General features: G+C 33.1%; 1 protein-coding gene across 4 annotated transcripts in view; it reads left to right on the forward strand.

Moving 5' to 3' along the window:
- Positions 1 to 25,405, forward strand: part of LOC126775953 (unc-112-related protein-like) — a 33,312-nt gene that overhangs the window by 1,968 nt on the left and 5,939 nt on the right. Inside the window, exons 1-6 of one of the 4 annotated variants that reach the window (XM_050498172.1) lie at positions 10,953 to 10,984; positions 22,970 to 23,203; positions 23,523 to 23,758; positions 23,845 to 24,068; positions 24,257 to 24,470; positions 24,585 to 24,784. In XM_050498172.1, the coding sequence (XP_050354129.1) occupies positions 23,095 to 23,203; positions 23,523 to 23,758; positions 23,845 to 24,068; positions 24,257 to 24,470; positions 24,585 to 24,784 (983 nt within the window). In that variant the 5' untranslated portion in view covers positions 10,953 to 10,984; positions 22,970 to 23,094. Of the gene's footprint in view, positions 1 to 10,952; positions 10,985 to 14,124; positions 14,144 to 16,269; positions 16,346 to 22,967; positions 23,204 to 23,522; positions 23,759 to 23,844; positions 24,069 to 24,256; positions 24,471 to 24,584; positions 24,785 to 25,405 lie in introns of those variants that run through there. The other 3 variants (XM_050498173.1, XM_050498174.1, XM_050498171.1) reach the window with 3 other exon arrangements.

A 25,405-nucleotide genomic window follows, 5' to 3' on the forward strand; every position in this document is an offset into this window, starting at 1 on the left:
TCTGAGTAGTTGAGTTCATAACAGGTTTTGATAATAAAAGCAGTACTTGATTGTCGAGGTAAGGGGAGTTGATAATTTGTGCGAGTGAGAGGTAAGATGCGCGTACGCTGGCACGCGTCCTTCGCGAACGATATGTTATGCGAAGCGAGTTTTTTAAATCAGTCAGCCTGAGGTGAGCTACCGATGTCACATATGGTAAAATAAACTAAATGAAAGCAATACTTCTATTTATAATATACATTTTTTTTGCCTGCTTTGAGCTATAGCAAATGTACATGCGTACGTAACGTAGATTATACATTAGGGGGGTTTTCAGGATAAATTTTAAATGAATTAATCTAAAAAATGTAATGTTTTTGCGTTGCGTTTAAAAGCCATTTTTAGTGTACGGTTTATAGTTATCGCTTATAGTTATCGAAAAGTAAACAAAATAAATTGAATATTTTAGTGTGACCATAAAATTTGCACCTACGCAAATAGTATGGGATAACTTTCAAAATGGCGGTCGATATTCGCCCACTGTTATCCAATAGTATGAATTATTCAATATCTATTCAATGAATAATATTATAATGTAAATTGTATTGTGTATGCGTGATAAATAATTATGAACAGTAGTCACTAAGACGAACAAATAACAATACTTATCTAAGTGAAAACTTAGATTTAAGAACCCACAAAAAAATCAAATGAATAAAGTATGCAATTGTAAATTTTGTATACCACACCTCATCGTATATGCAACATTAGTTTGATGCAATCGATTCTGTCTTTAAACCATGATCTTAATTGAAGAGAAAGGAAATTGAGTGATCTATGAAACTATGTTGCAAAACCTGGTTTCGCCTGCATAATCACGCCTTAATTGTATGCTACTTGAACAGGTTAAATGCATAGTCCACTTAAATACCACTCTTTATGACAAAAAAGGGAATGAATTAAACAACATACCGTAGAAAATTATCACTAAAGAGTAAAGGTATAAATAGTTTAGTGGCCAATAATGCAAATGATGTTCATTTTGAAAATATTCATTATGTATACGAATATTATAAATGCAATGAGTAACTCTGTCTATCTGTTCGTCAGGCTTTCACGGCTAAAACACTGATCAGATTTTGATGGAATTTGGTATGAAACAAGCTTGAAACTCAAGGAAGGACATAGGGCTTTTATACTAAACACCTGTCTCCCCGCCCTTTAACACGGCAAGTCGCGGCGAAAGCGATTATCATATTTTAAAAGATTTTAAACATTTCTTAACTATTTAAAACAAATTAATCTCTCATTAAGAAGTTATAAATTACATAATGAGGACGTACATTCTTTAGATAACTATATGATATTTTATCTATATTTGCGTTAACGTTAGATAAAGTTTCTTTTTAAACAAGCTAATTTATTTCTAATGCCATTGAAATATTCAAATAGAGGTTGAAAATAAATATGGGTATTTATACTACGATATCACTCGATCGAGTGCTGCAATTTGTGAAGACGTCTTTCAAGTAGTTGATATCATTTACGCTGTGTACACGCATATACCGAGAAGCCGCCATGTTGTCGTTTGTTTCCGGCGCCTCTTCCCCGCCAGCCGACAGAGATAAGGCGTTATCATCCGCTCATTGTTCCTCAATGTTGATGAGGTACCTATTCAATTGGTACAGGACATTGACTTAAACAATTTTTGCATAGATCATGAACACTGCAAATGGAACCGAAATTATATTGAGGTCAATTTTTGTTTTCTTCTACATTTACAAATAAAATCACTCTTTGTAGTCATAAAATGTAAAATATTTACAGTGATCGAAAGCCGAGGTTATACAGGACATTTGTAATTTATTCGTTATTGTTATACATTTTAGGTAAATTTCAAGTAATGTCTCCCGTTTTGGTTGCATTTACTAAAATGGAAAACGTTTATCCATTGTAGCAATGACATCGATAAATTTTGCATAAAATTGCTTCTGTACAAGTAATTTGATTCGAGATTAACATGCTTGAAGTTGTCTGGGTAATTTCCATGCGATATAATTATTCAAGAGAGCTTTTTCCTTTATCAGGATGTGCCTGTCAACGAGAGGTTACGTGGGCTATCACCATATGTTATGCGATAATGTACAACATCCCAGAACTTTAATAATAAATCCTTCCATCCATCATGACACTACTCTGAAAGTGTCAATTTAAATAACAGGCGCTGTACTATAGTACCTTGAACATTTTAGAGGATACTAAATTTTTTTTCGGAAAAATACGTGTAAAATTTCGAAATCACGTATATTATTAAATAAAATGTTTTCAGCATAAAATGTTATTATGATTTTGTAGGGCTTGAAATATAATCATAAGATTGGTAAGATCCCAAGTGGTGCTGGAGTTTGTCTGTCACCAACTAGGGCTAGCTACCGGACGCTAACGGTCGCACGCATTCCTGTTCCTTTCCTTCCAACACACCAGCTAATTGCTTTTTATGCGTAAACGTTTCATTACTCTTTAAGCTTCACAAAGACCTTAAACCCTTTAGACCTCAATAGCAAAAAATATTGGTTCCATAATAATAATGACAATCGTCGTGTTCACACTATGTAACCAATTCATAATTTTGTTATGTAGATTTGAGATGTTTGTATAAAAAAGAGAAAGAAAGAAAAGTTTTCCAAATGAATTATTAAAAAGAGACACATTTACATTTCTTAATAACTCCATGCAAATGTCATTTTTAGTGTTTTTGTCTTATGTTTAAAGTAACTGTAACCTTGTATATTATTTACAACATCAACTTGGCCATAACTATTAATTTGTTACATCATTATCTAAGACTTCATTTATTTCTCATTATATATTAATAGATACATCAAGATACTTTATTAGCAATAAGCATATGTAACTAGGCACTATAATTGATTGTGGTTACTTAAACTATTCCTGTACGCTTTGTATAAATGGTATGTGAAGTATCTAGGCGTCTCTAGCAAACGTTATATTCTATTTTATTATATTGGAATAACCGATACATTTAAGAAGATGTTTGTTTTTAATTTCAGTCGAACATTTTCTTATGTTTCAGCGTCACATACGTGCTTTTCGATTTTAACCTTTAACACTTTTGCCTCGTGAATAACGGTACATTGTTTACCATTTTCCTATGTTATGCAAATACGACACATGTTTTTATAGTTTACTTCTCCATACAATAGCTCGTGGTATAAATTATTGTCTATTTTAGAAAATGGCGTCTCTTTAAGCTTATCTCCTATTGTTATTTTCAGTTTGCCTGTATAATGTATACAGATTTTAAGTGCAGAAATAGACTAAATTAGATAATCATTTACAATGATTTTTGCTATGCTTATGTTATTTCTGTTTCCATGGATATAAACTTTAATTTTAGCATTCTAAAAACGGGACACAAAATAATTTTGGTGAAATATATTGGCATTTTTTCAATGTTTACATTAATCTTTATAATACTATCTGCGTAATTGTGTATTTTCTTGAATGGTCAACGTATATTTTCAATTCAATTAGATGTTGGACACGGAATACATATTTAAAGGTGCAACCGCAACATAATGCTGGATGATTCAGGATCGCATATGACTGTAGCGGTCACGCATCAGTGCGACCGGTTTTGCCTCGGCCGCTGGTGACGTCACTGAATCATAATAATACTCATAGCACTAGTCACTACTCACTATGATGTTACATCAAATATCATTAGCGGGAATGTTCTCAATACCAAGAATATAAGTCGATAAAGCATTCGTATTAAAGCAATTGTATATACTATAATTTGATTAAGTAATACATAAAATTATCTTTGATAAGTGACACATTCAGGTTGAAACGATAGATCGGCAAAATTAGCACAATTTAATGCACTGATTGACGAAGGTCAAATCAATTGAATATTGAAACTCGTTACGACATTTCTACATTCAACTTAACATGAAAATAAAGCGAAAAGCGAAATTAGGTTTTTTTTTCTTTTTCTGAGAAATTCATATTTAGTTGATTTATAATATTGTGGTCATAAATCGCTTCTTGTAATTCGAAGCTAAACATGTTTCTATTCAAATTTCTATTTATATTCGTCTGACTTCACTCGCGTCTGTTCTGGTTCCCCACATTGATAACAACAATACTAGTATTTCTGCTGTAATGTTATTATTCTCGAATATATATATTATTATTATAATACAAGCATATGTGTCGGTTGAAGTTTTCGTGTGAATGAATAATTTTCATCTTAATCTCTTCTTGTTTACGCTGTGATCATAATATTTCTGCTATCTCCGTTGTGTTTATATATTTTACTTTCTACTCAAATATGTTAATATAATAAAGCCTATTTAGCTCTAAAAATACGTGAAGTATAGCTTTACCAATTCATTTGAATTATTTCAAAGGTCGAAGCTTAAATATAGTTTTAAGACTATATTGCCTTGGATGTCTATAAGAATTGTTTAAGACGAGATCATTTTAATTAATCAATGTTGAATATGTAAATTCAAATGTACGAAACCTTCGGTTTTGTAACGTCATGTCTGCATCCGGTGATTTGGAAACGCTATACGCACTATTTTATATCGTAAACACCAGCTGTTGTTGACATTACGCCAACTACACAATCAAATACAATTGAAAATACGATTGGTGTCGTAAAGCCTTCAACGCCCATTGCCCTATATTATAAAAACGAACCAGTTTCGCATAACATTGATCCCAATGATTACACCAAGATTGTATTTAAATCAACGATCAAAGATATGTACATATGTACATGTAAAAATAGCCAATATATATTATTTCAAAAACAAATCATAATCTATGAACACCGATCCTTAAATACTTAACCTAAAAAACAGTTTTCAGATGTGTGTATAACATTTAGCCATTTTCAGTGATCGTTTATATTTTGTATCCTGTCATTTTCCTGTCATTTACATGTTTTTAACGGTCGCTAGGTCAAGGTTCATGTCACCACTCCTCTTGTTTACCGATCCATTAACGCAAATGCTTAACCCGTCCTTTGTTCTTTGCACCATATTTTTTCTTTTAACAATCGTTATCTTAAAGACTTCCATTTTACATACGTTATCGACGCCATTTTCTTATCATACGGGACGTAATGTCAGTATTTAATTTTACATAATCTTCTGTTATGTAAATTTTACTTGTTAATAACTACAAATAAATATATTAATAAATTAATTAATATTACATGTTACTTTAATCGAAAGCATTTCAATTATAGATGTTGTTAAAGGTAGAATGGCGTCATATTTTTTAATTTTGGTAATTATAACAGTCATTAAAATAATTAAGTTTCCTTGTATTATATAATTAGTTTGTTGGTTGATGTTTTTCAGTTTAATATACCGAGAAGGTTAGTAATATACCTCAACGGAATTATGTTATAAATCAACTTTCATATTTCGTGGAATTAGTGCATTAAAATTGGTCATCGATTTATTACGGACCATTTGTTTTTGAGGGTAGTTTCTCTATCCTATATTTATACATACATTTGTGACTTTAACGTTCTCAAATAAAATATCTTTACACAGTTTATATTGATCGATGATGTCTCATTCGTCGATTTTGTTTATTTAACAAAGCGCATATGTTCGTTTCGTTCGTCGTTCATGCATGTTTTGCAAAATGCCAAGGAAATAATATAAAATTATCATCGGTGATGTGATTGGGAACATTGTTTGTTCGCAATTTATTACAAAATGAATATAAATAGTCTTAGTATATGATATATATGTAATTTTAATGTATCTCTTCTAGCATCGAGTAATGTCCTTAAATAGTTACCTTTGTTCCGAATTTAGCCATAAAATCCGGTTTTGTCGTAATCCGCAAAGAAGCCGTCTCGAGTAAGGGGCGTCGTTGTGGGGCAGGTCAATGTACTGAAAATATTCGAACACTTTGCTCCTGGCATACACGTCATGTTATTTAAAACTGGCTCCCGTTTCAGTATCAAATAAATGATCAGCAAGTGTACATATAGCGTTATATTACCAATCGCTAACTTTGGGTAATTCTTCGCTCCATTTACGTACGTTACATTGTAGAATTACAACAAAATATATAATAAAACCGCATTTATTAAACCGTAGTATACAAGTGATTATATGCAAGTCATTCTTACGATGATCGAGATGAATCCATGAAATTAAAATCGAGTTTAAACCCATTACGTGACCACCCGCATGTCGTAAACCACGACGGAATATTAATGATAGCTGCGTATTAAATTGAAAAAATATCAAAATTGTGTAGTTTAATAGTTTTAATTGAAACTTTTGATAACTAGAATTTTAAGCTTTAAAGAAATGGTTTGTGTTATTTTTATCAATGTAATATATTTCATCTCATATATTGTAAATAAAGTATGTATTTACAAAATTTATTATATATCTATGCTATCTATTGGTGTAGATATTCCAATTATAAGAGTGTCAAGTTTTGATGCGAGAATTAAAATTTGACAACCTGATCCATACATTCTCATGGATATACACGTATCTGCAAATTGCATTGCTAAGCCAAGCTTTGTACATTACTATCGCCTTTATGCTATTTGAAATAAGAATCGTAGTATGTTCATACAGATAAATTGGGATTCATCACAAATGATAAGTGTAAGTTCCCACGCGGAATGCTCTGGACGGTGGTAAGTGGAGAGATAAATATTTGTAAACACAAGCATTAGCCCCTGACCTAACTTGTATCAGGATAATGGAATGCTGAGTGTTTGTATCATTATTTACTAACAACAAACAAAAATTTAAAAGAAAAAAGTTATTGACAAAACTTTATTAGCTTATAATTTCATGTTCTCTTGATTCGGGAAAAATAACTAAAACATTTGTTAAACTTATTTACAAATTTAAGCCATTAATAGACTTTTATTAAGTAAAGTTTTTCAATGTATACCTTATTTATTATACTAGAACTAGAACAAGTGACTCATTGCACTAGCAATTCAATTAATTTTAACAAATAGGAACCCAGACGTCTCTTGGTGGCACATGGCCTCCTCTCGGCGCTGTGTCCCGACGAAAATAGACAACTTGCTATTTATAATGTGCGTATCCGCCCTGCGCACGCGCACCGCACCCGCACATTGATGGCGCCCGCGTAAACATGGCGCCGATTTGTAGTATTCGTCATTTGGAACGTTCAGATTTCAATCAAAAGACCCTATACAGTTCTAAAGCAAGACATTGCAATTAGATTCATACTTTTTTGTTAAATAATATTTTATATAATTGTACACAAAATAAATGCTAAACTTGCATTTTATAAATTAGATCATGAGTAAAATTAGAATATATATACAGTTTCAAAAGTGTTGCGATTCATGAAAGCCAATTTAGTAGAAAGGCTTTCAGCTAAAACGGATGCAAACCATCCGTCATAGTTTAACCACAAAGGCCATGGGAAACGGATATTTTGTCAGAACACCCACACCTTTCGTTTTTGGGAGCCATTGTTACATACGCGTTCCAAAATCCGTAACAAAATCTAACATTCCAAACGAGCTATAAATCTTGAATATGGATTTTTTTATGTTCAAATGACTTCACGAAAAATTGACCAACCCGAAAAGAATTGTAAACGGACAACAGAAGATTTTGATTGTGATGGTGAAGAGGCGCGTTTTACTTTATAGGCGAAACAAATCGTGCTTAATTTAGTTGAAGGTATAGTTTTATATTAACAAATCGACGTGACAAGCCTTATAGTTACGTAACTGTGATGACACTATTTCGAATCTATTTATAAAGCATTTAAAAGTTACGTTATAACATTACATAGATATTTGTTTAAAAAAGTCTTGAAAATCATATACACACGGTTTTGTATTGTAAACATACATAGCTTGATAAAAAAACCTCAAAATTCTTAAAACAGCGTTATTTTTGGTATGGTCATACTCGTCATGAACACGTTTAATTTTTTATCCATGTCATGATTTAGTTATTTTTCCAATATTTATTTTGCAAAGATATTAGTTACTTTTTATTATTAATCTGTAGTTTTCTTAACAGAGTCGTCGTCCACTTGAATTGCCTCAATAAATTTAAAAAGTCGGTCATGGTCTATTGTGAACCTCGTTTTGGCTCATGTCTGTGTTTTGTAACCTTTACTCTCCGCGTCATGTGAATTAACAGCAAAATGTATCATCATAAAAATGATGACGTAATAAAATCCGCTTAAGAAGATATGCTGCTCCGGTATAAAAACTCGCTTCTCTGAACAGCGTGTGTATTTCGAAGGAAAATATCTTTCGTCAATCGTCACTGAATTCCATTAAGATTTGCTTTGATATTTAGCCTATTTAGATAATAAACCTAGGTAAATTTTGTTAATAGTCTACGTCATCGTCAGTACCATTTCTATTGTCGCATTCTAATATTATATTTATATTATTAAATTAATCCAAACAAGTGACTCCAATACTTTATATACTGGATCTATAATTTATATAACTGTATCGAACTCCCTTTTTGAGACAGAGAAAGCTGGTTCAATATATCTTATGTGTTAATGGCTGAACATTAAGAAAGTGACAATTGTAATATTGTAATTTAACATCCGCTATGCAGTTTTCAATACATTATAACGTCAAATTTAGTACCACTAAAGTCTTAACTCGTCTTGTCATGCTTAATCTTTCGTCTAGTCCTGAGAATTTCAATTCATTACGGATGGAAATAAAAATAGAATTCAATCCCATACAATTGCATCAGTAACTGTTATCCCAGATGGTGTTCACATTTTTTATGACGTTAATGCCGTATGTTATGGTGTGCAATGTAAATCTCTACATGAAGCTAATGATTGTAAAATTAAAGACAATGAAAATCGTATCTGTAATTTTACAAGCTTTCTTATTTTCTCATCGTAATAAATGTCTAAAATATCGAAGTACTTCATGACTAAACTGTCTTTGTTCTTTGCACATAGACTTAGCTATAAAGAACTTTTGTTACGAGTGTCAGTCATAGGTTAACGACTTGATTGGCCAAGATGGCGATCTGCGAATGTGCTAAGTGAATGATGGCAGTCGTTACTCCTACATACTTTAATATTGATACTTACTCGCTCGAAGAGTACCTACCTATATTAAGCTTTGTTATGCACACCGTCAATTGCATTTCCCTCCATATCGTACACCAAAAATTGACACAGTAAATATTTTGGCAATATGTGAGAAAAATAGTGATAAGATTATAAGCGCAGAAATACTTCTCTGAGCTTCTTTCTCTAATCTTGTTATCGGTTAAATGTTTGCTTAACCGAGATTTTTGTTACATGCCCTCCATTAAATACTGCTGTGATGAAATGAAATGAACACTTATCATTTGAGTACATTGAACTCGTTTCTGATAAGGAATCCTTAGGTTAAAAATATGAATTAGAATTTCATTGAAAGCAGTTTTGAGGTTTCGAGGTGTATGTTGTTTAACCGTAACATGCTAATAGGTGGCTTCAGAATATCTCGCCTGAATTGATAATTGCTCTCAATTGTTAATTGTAGCATTCCATAGACTGTCTAATTAGTGGTCTCGTGAAAACGGTTACTAAGCCAATAGTTAAATCCCGTTTGAAGTTTTATTTATTCCGTTTGATATTAATTGACCACGATATGATATGCTACGTCAATTTGCAAACATATATTTTAAAGTAAAAAAACTTATTCAGTATATTGTTTTAAAATATTAACACAATATTAAAAAAACATTTTGATTTGTTGCTAATACAATAGATGATAAATAAAGGGGTTTTCCTTAATAAAAACCTTGTACGTATAACATATACATAATACATACATTTTAAAAGAAAAACAAGTGGGTACAGGATAAATTCATGTTCAATATTTACTGTGTTTCCAATTACATTAATTGGCTATGTAATAATAATCAAAATAATTGACTGATACAACGACTCATTTGTGATTTGAAATTAACGATCATTAGAATTACATAAATACTACTTGTTGTAAATTCTCTTATAAATAATAATAAAACATCAATCCCACACAACACCGTCCGTGTTGCTGGGGCGGCTGCTGAGTGTGCAGCAGCGAGGAAGCGGGAGAAGTATGCCCCCTTGTTTAAAAAATATTTATTTGTGCCACTAGCGTTCGAGACGTCGGGATGTTGGGGGTCGGATGCCATTAGTTTAATAAGGGAAATTGGCTGTCGCCTTAGAGAGAGTGGATTTGACAGTCGCTCCGGGTCCCACTACACACTTGGCACAAAGGTTGTACATTGCCATACAGCGCGGAAATGCGGCCTGCATTATGGGCAGCTTTGCGTCGGGTGGGAATCGGGAAGGACTATTTTAAATAAAACTAAAATAATAAAAATTAATAATGTAAATTTATAAATTATATAAATATTATACAATGAAATTATGTAATTTGCAATTTGTATTCACATAGTTTTGGATTGTAACTTAGCCAAATTGTATTGTTTAGTTTTATTTGTTATTTATTAAACATCAATAGTCACATTCGATTCATATTTATGCTGATCTAATTTATTAAACGACGCTTAAATATTCATATATTTTTATTATGCAGAATGACATCTGTTTTATCTCTAGAGACTACTTTCACTCGCCCACCAAATTTACAGGAGTAGGCGCACGTAGTACTAATGTTACATTTGATCGTGGCCATGTCACGTTACCATTTTTTAAGATACTTTATTACTCAAATAACATTACATCGTTCACTTAAAAAGAAACTCAACTTAATGCATTTAATTTAAATATTTACTTACAAGGCGTTCGTGTGTGTTTCCATGTACTAGTTTTACTGTTAATGCCTCTTTATATTCGAACGTTTAAACATTTAATTAAAAAAACTAATTTGTTTTTCTTTGTTTCAGGTAAAGGTAAGCTTGATTCCAAATCCAGAGTGTTCAGATTCACTGCCTGTGGGATTACATAAGTAAATACATATAAATATTTTATCTTTTCTTCTATTCAATAAAAAGTAAGATTTCTATTTACTCTATTTGACTTCTTGAATTGTAATCATTAAATCTTCGATGCTAATAATATTTTAAAATTTGATACAAACGGTCTAAATCAAACCACTACTCAATTAGTTAATTATTCAAGCCTTTTAACATGGTTTTGAATTACTATAACCATCTGTACCATCTTAATGAATGAATTCAATGACTGGTCATTAAACGGCGACCTTTTGATTAAATTCTTGTGGGCGTTTTATCTTCTTCATAACCCTTTCATATTTTGCTATTGTAACTGTAAAAAGTATTAAAATACAATCTTCTTTATATATCTGGTATTTAGTATTTCTAGTAATTAACTTCACGCATGAAAAGCACGGGTTTTTGTTTATTGTCACTCGTCCTGTTATTTCTGACGGTTTCCTGTTATTAGTGGCAAATGGAAAAAAATATTTTATTCTCAGCACACGTCCTCGTGTTCAATTGTGTAATGACTCGTAATAAAGTATTACGTAACGAAGTCACGCTAATCACTTTTTATTTTTTTCTCTTAAGTTGGCGTTTTTTTAAATCGTAAAATTTCAAACAAAACAAGATGTCGTTTTTTTATTTTATTTAAATTTATATAGTTATTCGAAAGCTATAATATATACAATTTATTGTGAACATCTTAATTATATAGTCCGTAACAGCCTGTGAATGTCCCACTGCTGGGCTAAAGGCCTCCGCACCTCTTTTTGAGGAGAAGGTTTGGAGCTTATTCCACCACGCTGCTCCAATGCGGGTTGATGGAATACACATGTGGCAGAATTTCAGTGAAATTAGACATATGCAGGTTTCCTCACGATGTTTTCCTTCACCGTCAAGTACGAGATGAATTATAATCACAAATTAAGCACATGAAAATTCAGTGGTGCTTGCCCGGGTTTGAACCCACGATCATCGGTTAAGATTCACGCGTTCTTACCACAGGGCCATTTCGGCTCTCAGTACTATGGTAACACTCTCATAAAATTCTATGAGATAAGAGAGAGAGAGATCTTCATGAAGGTATTAATATACATTAATAATACAGTCAACATAATGCCACCTATACACATGCATAACAGAAGACATTAATTGTTACTTGACCGAATGCCATGTTTTTTGTTATGCATGATAATTTTTGTTTAGGGTTATAGAGAACTAAATGATTTCCAGACATTTGATTCAACAGGCTTACTTTATGGCGTTTGTATCTTAGGGATATCAATGATTTGATCACTGTCATCAAAATGTGATACTCATAATATCGGTTTAAGGACCACAAATTTATTACCCTCGTTACTCGACAAGAGTCAGTAACTCTTTTGTGGAACAATGTAAACCGTTTTACAACACGATCCCAGAAAGGTTATAAATCAATTATGCTTAATTTAAACAAATAAATTAAATAAATTTCGTCTGCAAAAGGTTTTTATAAAATGAGTGAGTCCATGATAGAGCACACCTTAGAAATGAAACGATTGCCGTTTACGATTTATAATATTTTGAATTGTAAACAGTTATAAAAAAGGACAATAAAAATAGTTTAAATCTTGTTCTTAGGTTAGGGTATTTTCTTTTTCAAACCGGTGATAGTTTTTACTGTGACTATCAAGAAGTGATTGTAACATTTCATTGAATAAATGAATCCGAATTCGACTTACAATATTTCTTCTTTAGTATCTTGCTCATTGAGAAATATAATGCTGTTAATTTTCTTGTTGATATTAACTTAACAACATTAACAAACACCTACATATTAAACTGAATCCTAAGGCGTCAACCCACATTCTCGTCTCGAAAATAACAAATGCCCAATGATGAAACGTAACCTATATTCACAATATAGTATGGCTTTGTATACTCCTAATGATATTCTCAAATGTCCTGAATTTTGTCTTTGATCTTAAAAGATGCAGGCGGGTGGTATGCAAATAGCATCATCTCAAAGACGATAAACTTTTCGTTTGGACTATAAACTTATATAATTGGTTTATTCATTTATCTGTTTTATATATATGATTATTTCTAAGTGTAGAAATATATTTTTTATCCGCAATGTTGTTGAATATTACGAGTTATTATTGGTATTACGTCATGCTCCAACTAAAGCAATGTAATTATTGATATAACCATATAAGGCAATACAAATCGTTCATCCTGGCGTTGCATTGACGACGCTATAGATGATAGTCGAGGCCGGCTAAAGGTCACCTTATCTAAATGAAACAATGAGTAATGCGAATGTTTATACGCTGCACTTAGTGCATAACGATAAAATGTTACTATGATTGATGCAATTAATGTTAGGTATTTGAGAGAGATATTTTTATATTACTTATAATATTGCTCGATAAATCTTATTTCACTATTTTACTTAAATTTACTTTTAAAAATAACACGTGATTTTTTTATTGAATTAAAAATCTCGTGCACAATGAGTAACGAATGTGGTCAGATGCTTTTAAACTATTTTGAATACTCAAAATAGAAATTTCATTTCAAATCTGTAGTCGCTCAATTATACAATTAGAGGAGTAATTAAACCAAAAAATTGCATTTTATAGAACCTGACATTAAGAGTGGTAAACGTTTTATATCCCTATCAGGTGGTCGGCTGCCTCCACGACGGAAGTCGTGGGTGTTGATCGTTCGCCCACTAAACGCTTATGTCACCAATACTTCTCTTCATATAAGGGCAACCGTTTGGAATTCTACGCTGTTGTTACTATAGCCACAATGATTTGTTTGTGAAAAACGTTGACAAGAATACAAATACTTCAATATTTTCAAAGTTGGTGACAAGATGGTGGTGATCATTTTAAGATTTTCTTTTGTTTTAACGTATTTTGTCACGCATCTTATCAGCATGGTATCTATGTCGTGCACTCTCACTTTCTCCAATAGTATTTGTTAAAAAAATAATTATTTGCCTCGAGAAAGTTAGTGAAATCAGTCCACAATATATTTTTTCTTTTTTTTCTATTACAGATGTAATCGTGACTTATCGATATAACGACTGATATTGTAAGAGGGATGATAACAGCATTATATTTATATGGATTCAATTATATTTATATGGATCAATGAAAAGCCGAGATGGCCTAGTGGTAAGAACGCGTGAATCTTAACCGATAATCGTGGGTTCAAACCCGGGCAAGCACCACTGAATTTTCATGTGCTTAATTTGTGATTATAATTCATCTCGTGCTTGACAGTGAAGGAAAACATCGTGAGGAAACCTGCATGTGTCTAATTTCACTGAAATTCTGCCACATGTGTATTCCACCAACCCGCATTGGAGCAGCGTGGTGGAATAAGCTCCAAACCTTCTCCTCAAAAAGAGGTGCGGAGGCCTTTAGCCCAGCAGTGGGACATTCACAGGCTGTTGCGGGATTCAATTCCCAGGTCGGGCCAATAAAAAGTTGTTGGGTTTTTCTGTCAGGAAATTCTTAGTAGCAGCCCGGAGTCTGGAAGTTGGAAGGGTGTACACTCCCGTGCCTCGGAAAGCACGTAAAGCCGTAGGTCTGCGCCTGAACTCTTTCCGGTCGTGTCGGATTGCCGTCCGATCCGATTATGAGAGTTAGAGCATAGAGAGTGCACCTGTGTTTGCGCACACACTCGAGCACTATAATATCTCCTGCGTAGTTCGCTAATCTCTGTTGAGATTGGCCGCCGTGGCCGAAAACGGTCTGGATGACATTATTATTATTATGTTTATATTAAAAAGAGTATATTTTTAGACAATGCGACACATTTCACAAAAATATAATTAAATATATAATACTACAATATTAATAATTTTATATATATTGTCTACCTGACCGGTTAGCTTATTAGGATGGTACTTTTGATCAAAACGCTATTAGACTAATCAGCTCGAAGTTAGGAAGTTGATACTGTTACATTTCCGTGTCTCGGAAAACACGCCTGGTCCAGTACCTCTTTCCGACATTTCGGGAAATGTCGTGGAGCTCTCACATCGTATTATAAAAGAGAGGAAATAGAGACGGCACATTAAAATCTCCTACACAAGATGACATGACCTAGCGTGGCAGAAATTAAACCAGGAGACAGTTTAAAAGTACAAATATATAATCGAGGTCTCAATTGTACTTGTACGATATGAATCTATCATAAATGTATTTTTATGTTATTTATTTAGTAAGATTAAAAAAAAATGTATATTAAATTGTTACAAAAATGTTTTCGATTTGTATCAAGTTAATATATGAGAAGTTCGTCCATTAACCAGCATTAGCGGTCAGCAGTTGTTAACAAAGGATGTATTCTTAGATTTATGAAAAGCTATCGATACCTTATACCTTATTTCAACGTTATAAAGTTTAAAGTGATGGTGTTGTTTGAAATATCATGCATATCAGTTGTTTATAATCCATAATGTAATCCGAAGACGGAGCGTGCTGTGCAGTACAACAGCACGCCAAGAATAAAAAGGTGTGCTGCAAAGATATTTTATGGGTTCGCGTAGCTAGCGTAATTTACTTTACGGTATGTAAATTAATAAAATTAGAGTTTGAATTTATATGAATTTGTTCTTAATTTTTACTGTGTGTTGAACACTAAGCTACGAGGGTAGACAGTTACAATGACCGACTTTACATTTAGTATAAGTATTTAGACAAAAAAAAATCATAAAAAATCAACGCATGTCCCATTCTTATATCGGTTCCGTAACAGCCTGTGCCTGTCCCACTGCTGGGCTAAAGGCCTCTTCTCCCTTTTTGAGGAGAAGGTTTGGAGCTTATTCCACCACGCTGCTCCAATGCGGGTTGGTGGAATACACATGAGGCAGAATTTCAGTGAAATTAGACACATGCAGGTTTCCTCACGATGTTTTCCTTCACCGTAACGCACGAGATGAATTATAATCACAAATTAACCACATGAAAATTCAGTGGTGCTTGCCCGGGTTTGAACCCACGATCATCGGTTAAGATTCACGCGTTCTTACCACTGGGCCGTCTCTTATATCGGGTGGTACAAAGTAAATCTTTCGAATCCAAACAAAAGCGATGAACGCGTACGCTTGTTTTTCTTCTGTTTGTTTTAAAAGTCACTTAGAGATTTATTCACTTCAACAGATAACGACTCGTTTTAATTACTTTGCCTGTTTTATATTTACCGTGCATACATGTTCGTGTAAGTAAAGCTACTTAGACTTTAGTGTAGAGTCGTTTGCGTAGTAACATTTTAGTAGATATTTATTCTGTAAAGTGCAAACCGTGACATTACGACCGGACTAGTTCGTGGCTTTAGCATCCGTTACATTACCTTCAGCCTTAAAATAGGTCAGTGTGTATTTTTATTTCTTATCGTTAGCAAAGGTTCTATTTATGAAAACGTGGGTAATGTGAGGAATTGATAAATGTTTGATTACATTTTCAACTTGCAGAGAACAGTTGGTATCTGAAGGAATACAAAATCCCGCTACTTACTTTTGGTTGAAGCAAGTGTTATTTTGTTAATTAATATGCTTAAATAACTATAGTAAGTGTTTTTACTAGCTTGGTATTAGAAATATACGAAACTTACCATTTATTATATATATACATTTACATATAAATTTAAGACAAAATATTTATTCGATTAGATGATTGATGAATACTTTTTTACACTGTCAGTTATGTACACGTTAAATGAATCAACTCCGAGAAAACAATCTAATCCAAAAAAAATAATCTTTTTCACTAGAAAATTTATAATAGTAAAAAAAATTACAATTTGAATCTTCAAAATCTTTGTAAAATAACTTCAATCATTGTTTTTTTTTAAATACAAAATATTTTTTGTCTTGTGACGCTTAATGTAAAATCTATATTGGTTTTATATATATTCTAGTAACTTCGAACCAGTAACTATATTTCATTTGTAATAAATCGAATGTTAGCCAATACAAATTGTGTCAATCATTAACAAGAACTTATGTTTATAGTTGTGAAACTTCCTACAGTTTTGCGTTGATATGTCATTAGGTTCCATATCAATCATTATAAGTTATGCTTTGATAGCTCAGACGATATCATTGAAATATTCCGTCGAGACGCCAGTCCAGGAAGCTACAGAAATAAGCCGTCTTGTCCTACATAACCGTCGATAAACTCGAGAATATCTATATAATTAGTGGTGAATTACGAAACAATGCCATCGTAAAGAAATTTGTTTGCAGCTACGGTTTGTGTTGAAACAAGCTGATGTTCTGTAACGTATTAGGTACTTCGTTAGATTCGTGACCGCAATTACTATTGACATTACATTGTAAGATAAATATGATTTTGTAACGCATATGTGACACTACAATTACAATTTATGACGCACTATCAGTACGAGACAGAAAAATGTTACGTCCAGTCAACCATTGGGAAAAAGGACAACGCATGAAAAATCAGCATTCAATCGTACGAATTACATAGTACTTATTTTTTTTTATAAAAAAACACGATGATAAGCTAACGGTGTTATCGAAATAGAAAGAGCTCATAAATTCCGATAGATCGAAGACATTCTTGGAAATCAGTCGCCAACAGTTCAGAGTTGCTAAGCGTCTATTTTAAGATCATATGCATAAAGAATCGAATATGGCTGTCTGTATGTAACGAGATAACAATTATGTTGCAAAGTAATCTTTATGTTTAGTGTCGTAAGATTGCGATGTGTTCCTTAAATACTTAAGACTCGTTAGCACCTCGATATTGACATCGCCACCATTTAAGGTACAGCTAAAGGACTGTTGGAATAATTAATTAATCTTAAGCGAACAGCGACTTCAATTATGTAAGGACTAATTAAAATATTTCGATGCGTATCTCAAGGACTTATGTAGTAACCTCTTCGTCTTTGGTTTATCGGTTATTCTTATCGCTGATTAGCGCTATATAAATAAAATTGTTCGAATATTTACTATAGCATTATAATTGCAAAATGTGTTTGTATGTGTTTTTCCATTGACTGTCTTATGTTTGAATAGTTAATATATTATTATTTAACATGTTAATATGGAGTTAATATTTTATTATCTCCTCTTGCGTCATTATAAACGTTTTAACGAGGTTTCAGGAATGTAAAATGACGTGTCTTCAATGCCTAATGGCATTACGATGAATTTGTCTAAGTACATTTGACCACAATGACCACAAACATCACCATACATTGTTTTATTATACCTTTATATATAAATGAACGTTCTAAGGATAGAATTTGCACTATACAAGTGATAATAAAAGCGTTTAAATTATTTGAATCGATGTCTGTCCTGACTAGTTTCTAGTCTATTCAACGGAGACTTGTCAACTGTGCATGATATATTGTTGTACACCAGTGTCTGAACTATCACAGATAACTCTCTATTCTCAAACTTTCGTGATCCTATTTATCCGGCAGCGCAGAACCAACGGTTATACGTACGTTTCTATGCACGGAGTTATATAAGTTAGTTGTAAAGTAAATTTGACAGAACTTCCAAACTCTGTTAAGCTACTCCGAATAACTTATTTATTAATTTTATGTAAGACACATCATCGACTAATCACTAAACACTTCTGGTAAGATAGATTTTATCTTAATGTACAGTGTGATTTGCCTTTGAAGGTATATACAATATTTAAATTCAAACATTAAAATAGTAATAATATTTAGCATAAAAATAGAAAAACAGACCTATATGAAATAATAAACGAAGACATTATTATATGGTTAAACAAACAAATAATATTGAAAATAAGAAAGTAATATTAAGCTAGAAAGAAGACATTTACGAGTACACATTTACAAGTGCAACAAATCTGTTAATATTGACCTGAAAGAAATTATCAGCTCGACAGATGAAAATCTATAACTTTTTAATGGCCCAGTCTGAAATTTGACCGAGACTAATGAGTGTTTAAATAAAAGCTTTTGCCTAATGTTGTCACGTCAGAGTCACTAATTTGCCTAACGTTCGATGTTGTAAGTGTGAAAAAAGAAGTACTTCGATATATATGAACTATATTTAATAACGATCTAAATTTAAGAACACACGTGCGTTAGAGGCGAATTTCGGATAGTGACTCGTGAGCGCGTTAGCATACAGGGAAAATTATACAAACAAATCAAAAATGCTAATGTGCAATAATAAATGAATGTATAGGTAGGCACAAGCTCAAACAACGGAAGGATTACGAATCGAAATGAGGATGCGGATACGAAGTATTATTGACATGCAAGGCTCAATCAAGATACAGACATGGGCGCAACGGTTTGATCCGCACTTATCAATTCACTACATAGTCTCAGAAAAAATGGAATACGTTGTATTATATCGGCTGTATTTTTTATGTAGAATAGGAAGGCGGACAGTCATATGAGCCACTTGATGGTAAGTGGTCACCAACGCCCATAGATATTAGCATTGTAAGAAATGTTAACTATCGCTTACATCAACAATGCGCCACAAACTTTGGGAACTAAGATGTTATGTCCCTTGTGCCTGTAATTACACTGGCTCACTCACCCTTCAAACCGGAACACAACAATACCAAGTACTGCTGTTTTGCGGTAGAATATCTGATGAGTGGGTGTTACCTACCCAGACGAGTTTGCACAGAGCTCTACCAATAGTAAATAATATATAGCGCTTTTTTATCGTTAATTAAACGAAATTAAATTTGTAACATTGTGAAGTTACTGTTATTAGTTTTTTTTTTTCTTATATATCTTATTAATCATTTAGATTAAAAGTAAGATAAAAAACAGCATTGTCAGTTTGTCCTTACTTCGTTTGACCTTAACAATATTCAACAAATTCACCATATTTTTCACCGGTCACTCTTAGTCACGGTTCGTTCCATACTCACAGTCGAGGTCAAGTATTGAACGGCCGGTTCTAAGAAATACATCATGCCTTTATTAATAAACGTTAAAACTTCATAATCTGTGTCAAATTTGTTTTCACTTAACCACATGTTTATTAATAGCTGTGCCACGCTGTTTTTCCTGTGTTAAATTAGTTTTATAACGAGGAATGATTAAATATCCTACACCCTTATAATATTATTGGAGGCAAAACAGCGCTTTTTAACCTATTCTGATAATAGTTTTCAGTTTTTAGAATTAAAAAGTTCTAGTTTATATTAACAAATATGTATTAACTTAAAGTTGTTATTATTTTTGATAATACTTATTAACTCTGATTTTCACGAAATAAAGACATAACAGTACTTGGGTACATACCCTGTAATAATGTAATTATTAACATATCTAATCATCCGTAACGTAAATACACGTTACCCGTTTTGTAAATTATCCCGAACAAACAGACCGACAAAAATAACAACAATTAGTTTTGCTTTTGAGTACGCAAGAAGCGTACTTTGTAATCGCAGATAAACATTTTAATTTTATTTATTCATATACACAGATAAAATAATTTTGTTATCATTAATATAAATGCCAAAAACTTATTATAACAAAAAAAAAAAAAAAAAAAAAACAAATATAGTTTTGATTGTTCATCAAACTCTTTAATTTTACGTCATTTTATTTTATTAATCTGTGGTTGTTAGAAATATAAACCGCTCCAAATAACAGATAATGTTATTTTAGTGAATTCCATAGAGCTATGGTATTTTACGAATAACGGTAAAGCGGTGCTGTTAAAATACGACGGTGATATACTAGTGTTAGTGATTGATGACAAGTTTAAAGTTCAAGTTTTAAGTGCTAGTGTCATATTTACGTTATCTCTTGACATTAGCCGAGATGGCCCAGTGGTAAGAACGCGTGAATCTTAACCGATGATCGTGGGTTCAAGCCCGGGCAAGCACCACTGACTTTTCATGTGCTTAATTTGTAATTATAATTCATCTCGTGCTTTACGGTGAAGGAAAACATCGTGAGGAAACCTGCATGTGCCTAATTTCATTGAAATTCTGCCACATGTGTATTCCACCAACCCGCACTGGAGCAGCGTGGTGGAATAAGCTCCAAACCTTCTCCTCAAAAAAAAAAAAAAAAAGGGACAGGAGGCCTTAGCCCAGCAGTGGGACATTTACAGGCTGTTACTGTTACTGTTACTGTACTGACATTTAGTCGTAACGAAAAAATAAAAATTTCAAGTCTGGCTCCTGTCTTTGTTTATCTTTGATGCATATAGAATGTTAAATATTGTGATATACCAGAAGCGTGTTTTAAGATTTGTCGCTTCGCGTACTAAAATCTTAATCCCCTAAATTTAAGGAAAAATACGTATCATATGATTAATTATTATTATTTATGGTTAATTTTAGAGCACTTGTGTCATTAGATAGATTTTTCAATTTTTTGAAAAGTCAAATAAATAAGACTGCTTCCCCTATAAGACGGCTCCGGCACGTATCTCCTTGGTAAAATATGCCACACACAAATATACTCTACTAATAAAATTAAATCAATTCCTAAACACTTACAGCCTTACTCATAAACGTTGTTTAGCGGTGTTTAGTTAAACAATAATTTATCTCTTTCTGACATCATTTATTTGACATTCGAAAGAAGAAGACAGTATTTTTTAACAAAACACTCTTTAAATAACATTCATAGTTAGAGCCGTTTGGTTTTTGCTACATCATTTATACGAAAGCTACTCGTAAACTGTTAACGTGTATAATAACATGAAATTCATATTCTTTCAATGTAAGTGATACGTACTTAATCTTTGATTGTAGAGGGGACAATAAATAAGAATCAATTTAAGATTTTACGTTGAACTTAATACGCTTGAACGTAAAGATTTTAGTTCAATGCGGCTCATGACTCATGTCACTTTGTACAGTATATAATCTAATGAAATGTATGACACATCATTGTATCTGATTTAATTTAGATCATTACTAAGGAGATAACGCAATATATATTTGACAAATTATATATAATATATACGAACAACGAAAGATACAATTAAAATATTAAAACTACCCAGTCCCTTCAATTTCGCTCTACTCTCTGTATATAGTTTACTGGTGGTAGGGCTTTGTGCAAGCTCGTCTGGGTAGGTACCACCCACTCATCAGATATTCTACCGCAAAACAGCAATACTTGATATTGTTGTGTTCCGGTTTGAAGGGTGAGTGAGCCAGTGTAATTACAGGCACAAGGGACATAAAATCTTAGTTTCCAAGGTTGGTGGCGCATTGGCTATAAGCGATGGTTGACATTTCTTACAATGCCAATGTCTAAGGGCGTTTGGTGACCACTTACCATCAGGTGGCCCATATGCTCGTCCACCTTCCTATTCTATAAAAAAAAAAAAAGTTCAGATTGTTACATTTTATATCGTAATATTTTATATTTCTTTTTTCGTTATTTGCATAGTAGCTAGCAATAAATCACCAAAGAGCTTACAATGCTTCAGTCGTATATCTTAAATATATCAAGTTTGTAAATAACTGTACTCTGACGAAAGTCCAACTTCAAGTGACTCATAAAAAATAATGAAACAAGACCGAGTTCACCAGAAATGACAACCAGTATCTCTTGAACTCTACTTCTTTTTTTTCTTGTTATTCTTTTTTCTTTTAATAATCTCCGAAAAGTTTTAGTACCGATGGTACATACAATTCAATAAATATCGAGTCTAATTTTAGTTCTTCGCCAAATCGTGAGAAATGCAAATGACGTCACGAAGCTACTGGATAGTTACTGGTCGCTTCATGTTGTTATTTTTTTTTCTTACCGACAAGCTGTGATGCTAAGACCGGATGATGAAGTTTTGTACATTTTTTAACGTCATACTGTTCAAACAGTTACACGATCAATCTTTATACTGTATATATTTCTGCCAGTCTTAACGTTTGTTATGTACTTTTGACTTTCAAATAAAATTTACAAATAGTAAATACATTTGTTAATACGTTTGTATAGTATTGGTTTACATTCTTAAATTCTGAACATAATCATTTCAGATTTTAAAAAGGACTGGTCGGATCACGCACTATGGTGGCCCACACGCAACAAATGGCTGTCCAGACCGAAGCACACGCTGGACCAGTACGGAGTCCACGCAGACGCTGCGCTCCACTTCACGCCGATGCACAAGCCTCTGAGGATACAGCTCCCGGACTTGAGATATATCGACTGTAAAATTGACTTTTCCATCGACACGTTCAGTGCTGTAATGCAACTCTGCAAAAGTCTTGGTAAGGTTACACTAAAACACTATTTATTTATATTTCAGGAAACAAACAGCACAATAAATTAAATGAATACAACAAATACGCCACATAAAGTACACACATAAACCAAAGTTTCCAATAATAGACAATACATTCATAAAAAAGTCTATTAAAATACAACAAATAACAATACAAGCATTAAAAAAAAATATTTCAAGTTATGAAAAGTTACTCAAAATTAATCAGGCATGCGATATATTTAATTTAATTATAAACGATTATTAAATAATGAAATAAATTTGATTACGATTCAATTATTCCAAACATGTATTGTGTTTTATAGGTATACGGCATCCAGAGGAGCTATCGCTCTGTTATCCTCTGGAGCAGTCGCATTTAAAGCAGAACTATCAGAATTTAAAAGAGGCTAAGAAGATAAAATCGGTACAAGCTCCAGACACGAATACATTCATCGCAGCCACGAGAGGTTCTTCAAATAGTTTGGATAGATCCCTGGCGTGTCCTGCTACTCCACCGCCTCCTAGATCGCTATCCGCTACACCCGTAGCTTCACAGCAGGTAAAAACCAGCTAATATTTTATAATTATTTTCTCAAAGTTCAATGAAATATCTCATAATGATACCGATTTGTTAATTTTTATCAGAATGGGACGCTGCGTCGCTATGGTGGCCACATCTATAGTACACAGAGTGATGGCTCCAGCGATGGAGGTTATTGCGGAACGCCGCCACGAGCGGCATCTCTGGATGCTTTAGATTCTCTCGCAGAACTGTCTTTGGCTGATTCTCCCCTAGAACCAGATAGCCAATCGAAGGAGTCACTTCTCACACCAAAATCCTTGATAGAACGCGCTAGAATGAACGTTGGGTAAGAATGTTAATAATCTATACTAATATTATAAAGGCGAAAGTAACTTTGTCTGTCTGTTTCACTTTCACGGCTAAAACACTGAACCGATTTTGATGGAATTTGATATGAAAATTTGTTAGTTATATGTAAAATCGAGTTTTACCAAAATTTTTCCTATGTATTTTATAGAAAATATATTTTTCCAGCTGGTTAGATTCGTCGTTGTCTATCATGGAGCAATATGTACGAGAATGGGACACTCTGCAACTCCGTTTCAAGTTTTATTCGTTCTTCGATCTTACCCCAAGGGCTCAGGACGCATCACGACTCAACCAGCTGTACCAACAGGCTCGTTGGCAAATTCTGAATCAGGAAGTCCATTGCACGGAGGAAGAAATGTTACTGTTCGCTGCACTTCAGGTAAAACATATAACTACTGATGTCGTTCTCGTGAATTTGTTAATAATACTTTCTTTTTTATATTTTGATTGACACAAAACACATAAAGACCTTTCAATATTTGAATTTTTCCAGCTCCAAATCGAATTACAAACGTTAGCTGGTGGTGGAGTAGATGCGAATGATGGATCCCAAGGCACAGGTGCAGCAGCTGCCCCGGAAGACGAAATTGATGCTGCGTTAAGTGAACTGCAAGTGCAGTTGGAAGGAGGTCCGCCAGCTCGACCCGACATCACTCATGTGCCCGAACTTGCTGGATACTTGAAATACCGAGGGTGAGAATTTTATCAGAAATATTTATTTGTCATAAGGCTTTCTTAATCAAGTAGTTTTACAAGGTGAGTAGTTTTACAAGGAAATATTTAAAATATTCTTATGAATAAGTAAAAACAAACCTCAATTATGGACCTTTATTAGTTTTTCATATTTTTAATGAACTTAACTAAGAATTGTTCTTTATTAAATAATTGTGGAATTAAATTCCGGAGAATGGAATCGCTATTAGAATGTTATTTTGAGTTATTAACAAAGAAAGAGATATAAGAATAGATGTTTTTTTTTTATAATATACCATAAAGTGTAGGTATAATGGCAAATGGGCCGCGTTTTGGTAAGTTGTCACCACTGCCCATAGACAGTGGCCCGTAAGAAACATTAACCATTACCTTGGCTACCGACCTTGGGAACTATATATGTTATGTTCCTTGTGCCTGCACACCCTTCCAAACGAAACACAACAATGTTTTACGGTAGAATATGTGACGTGGGGTCGTTTCTACCCAGACGGGCGGACGCAACCCTAACACCAAGTGAGAGGTATGCTAAATAAATTAATGGAGAAATAAATAAGCTCCAACCTTCTTGTTTGTCAAGCAGTGGGACATTGACATGCTGTT

Source organism: Nymphalis io, chromosome 19, assembly GCF_905147045.1.
Source record: "Nymphalis io chromosome 19, ilAglIoxx1.1, whole genome shotgun sequence".
Lineage (NCBI taxonomy): Eukaryota > Metazoa > Arthropoda > Insecta > Lepidoptera > Nymphalidae > Nymphalis > Nymphalis io.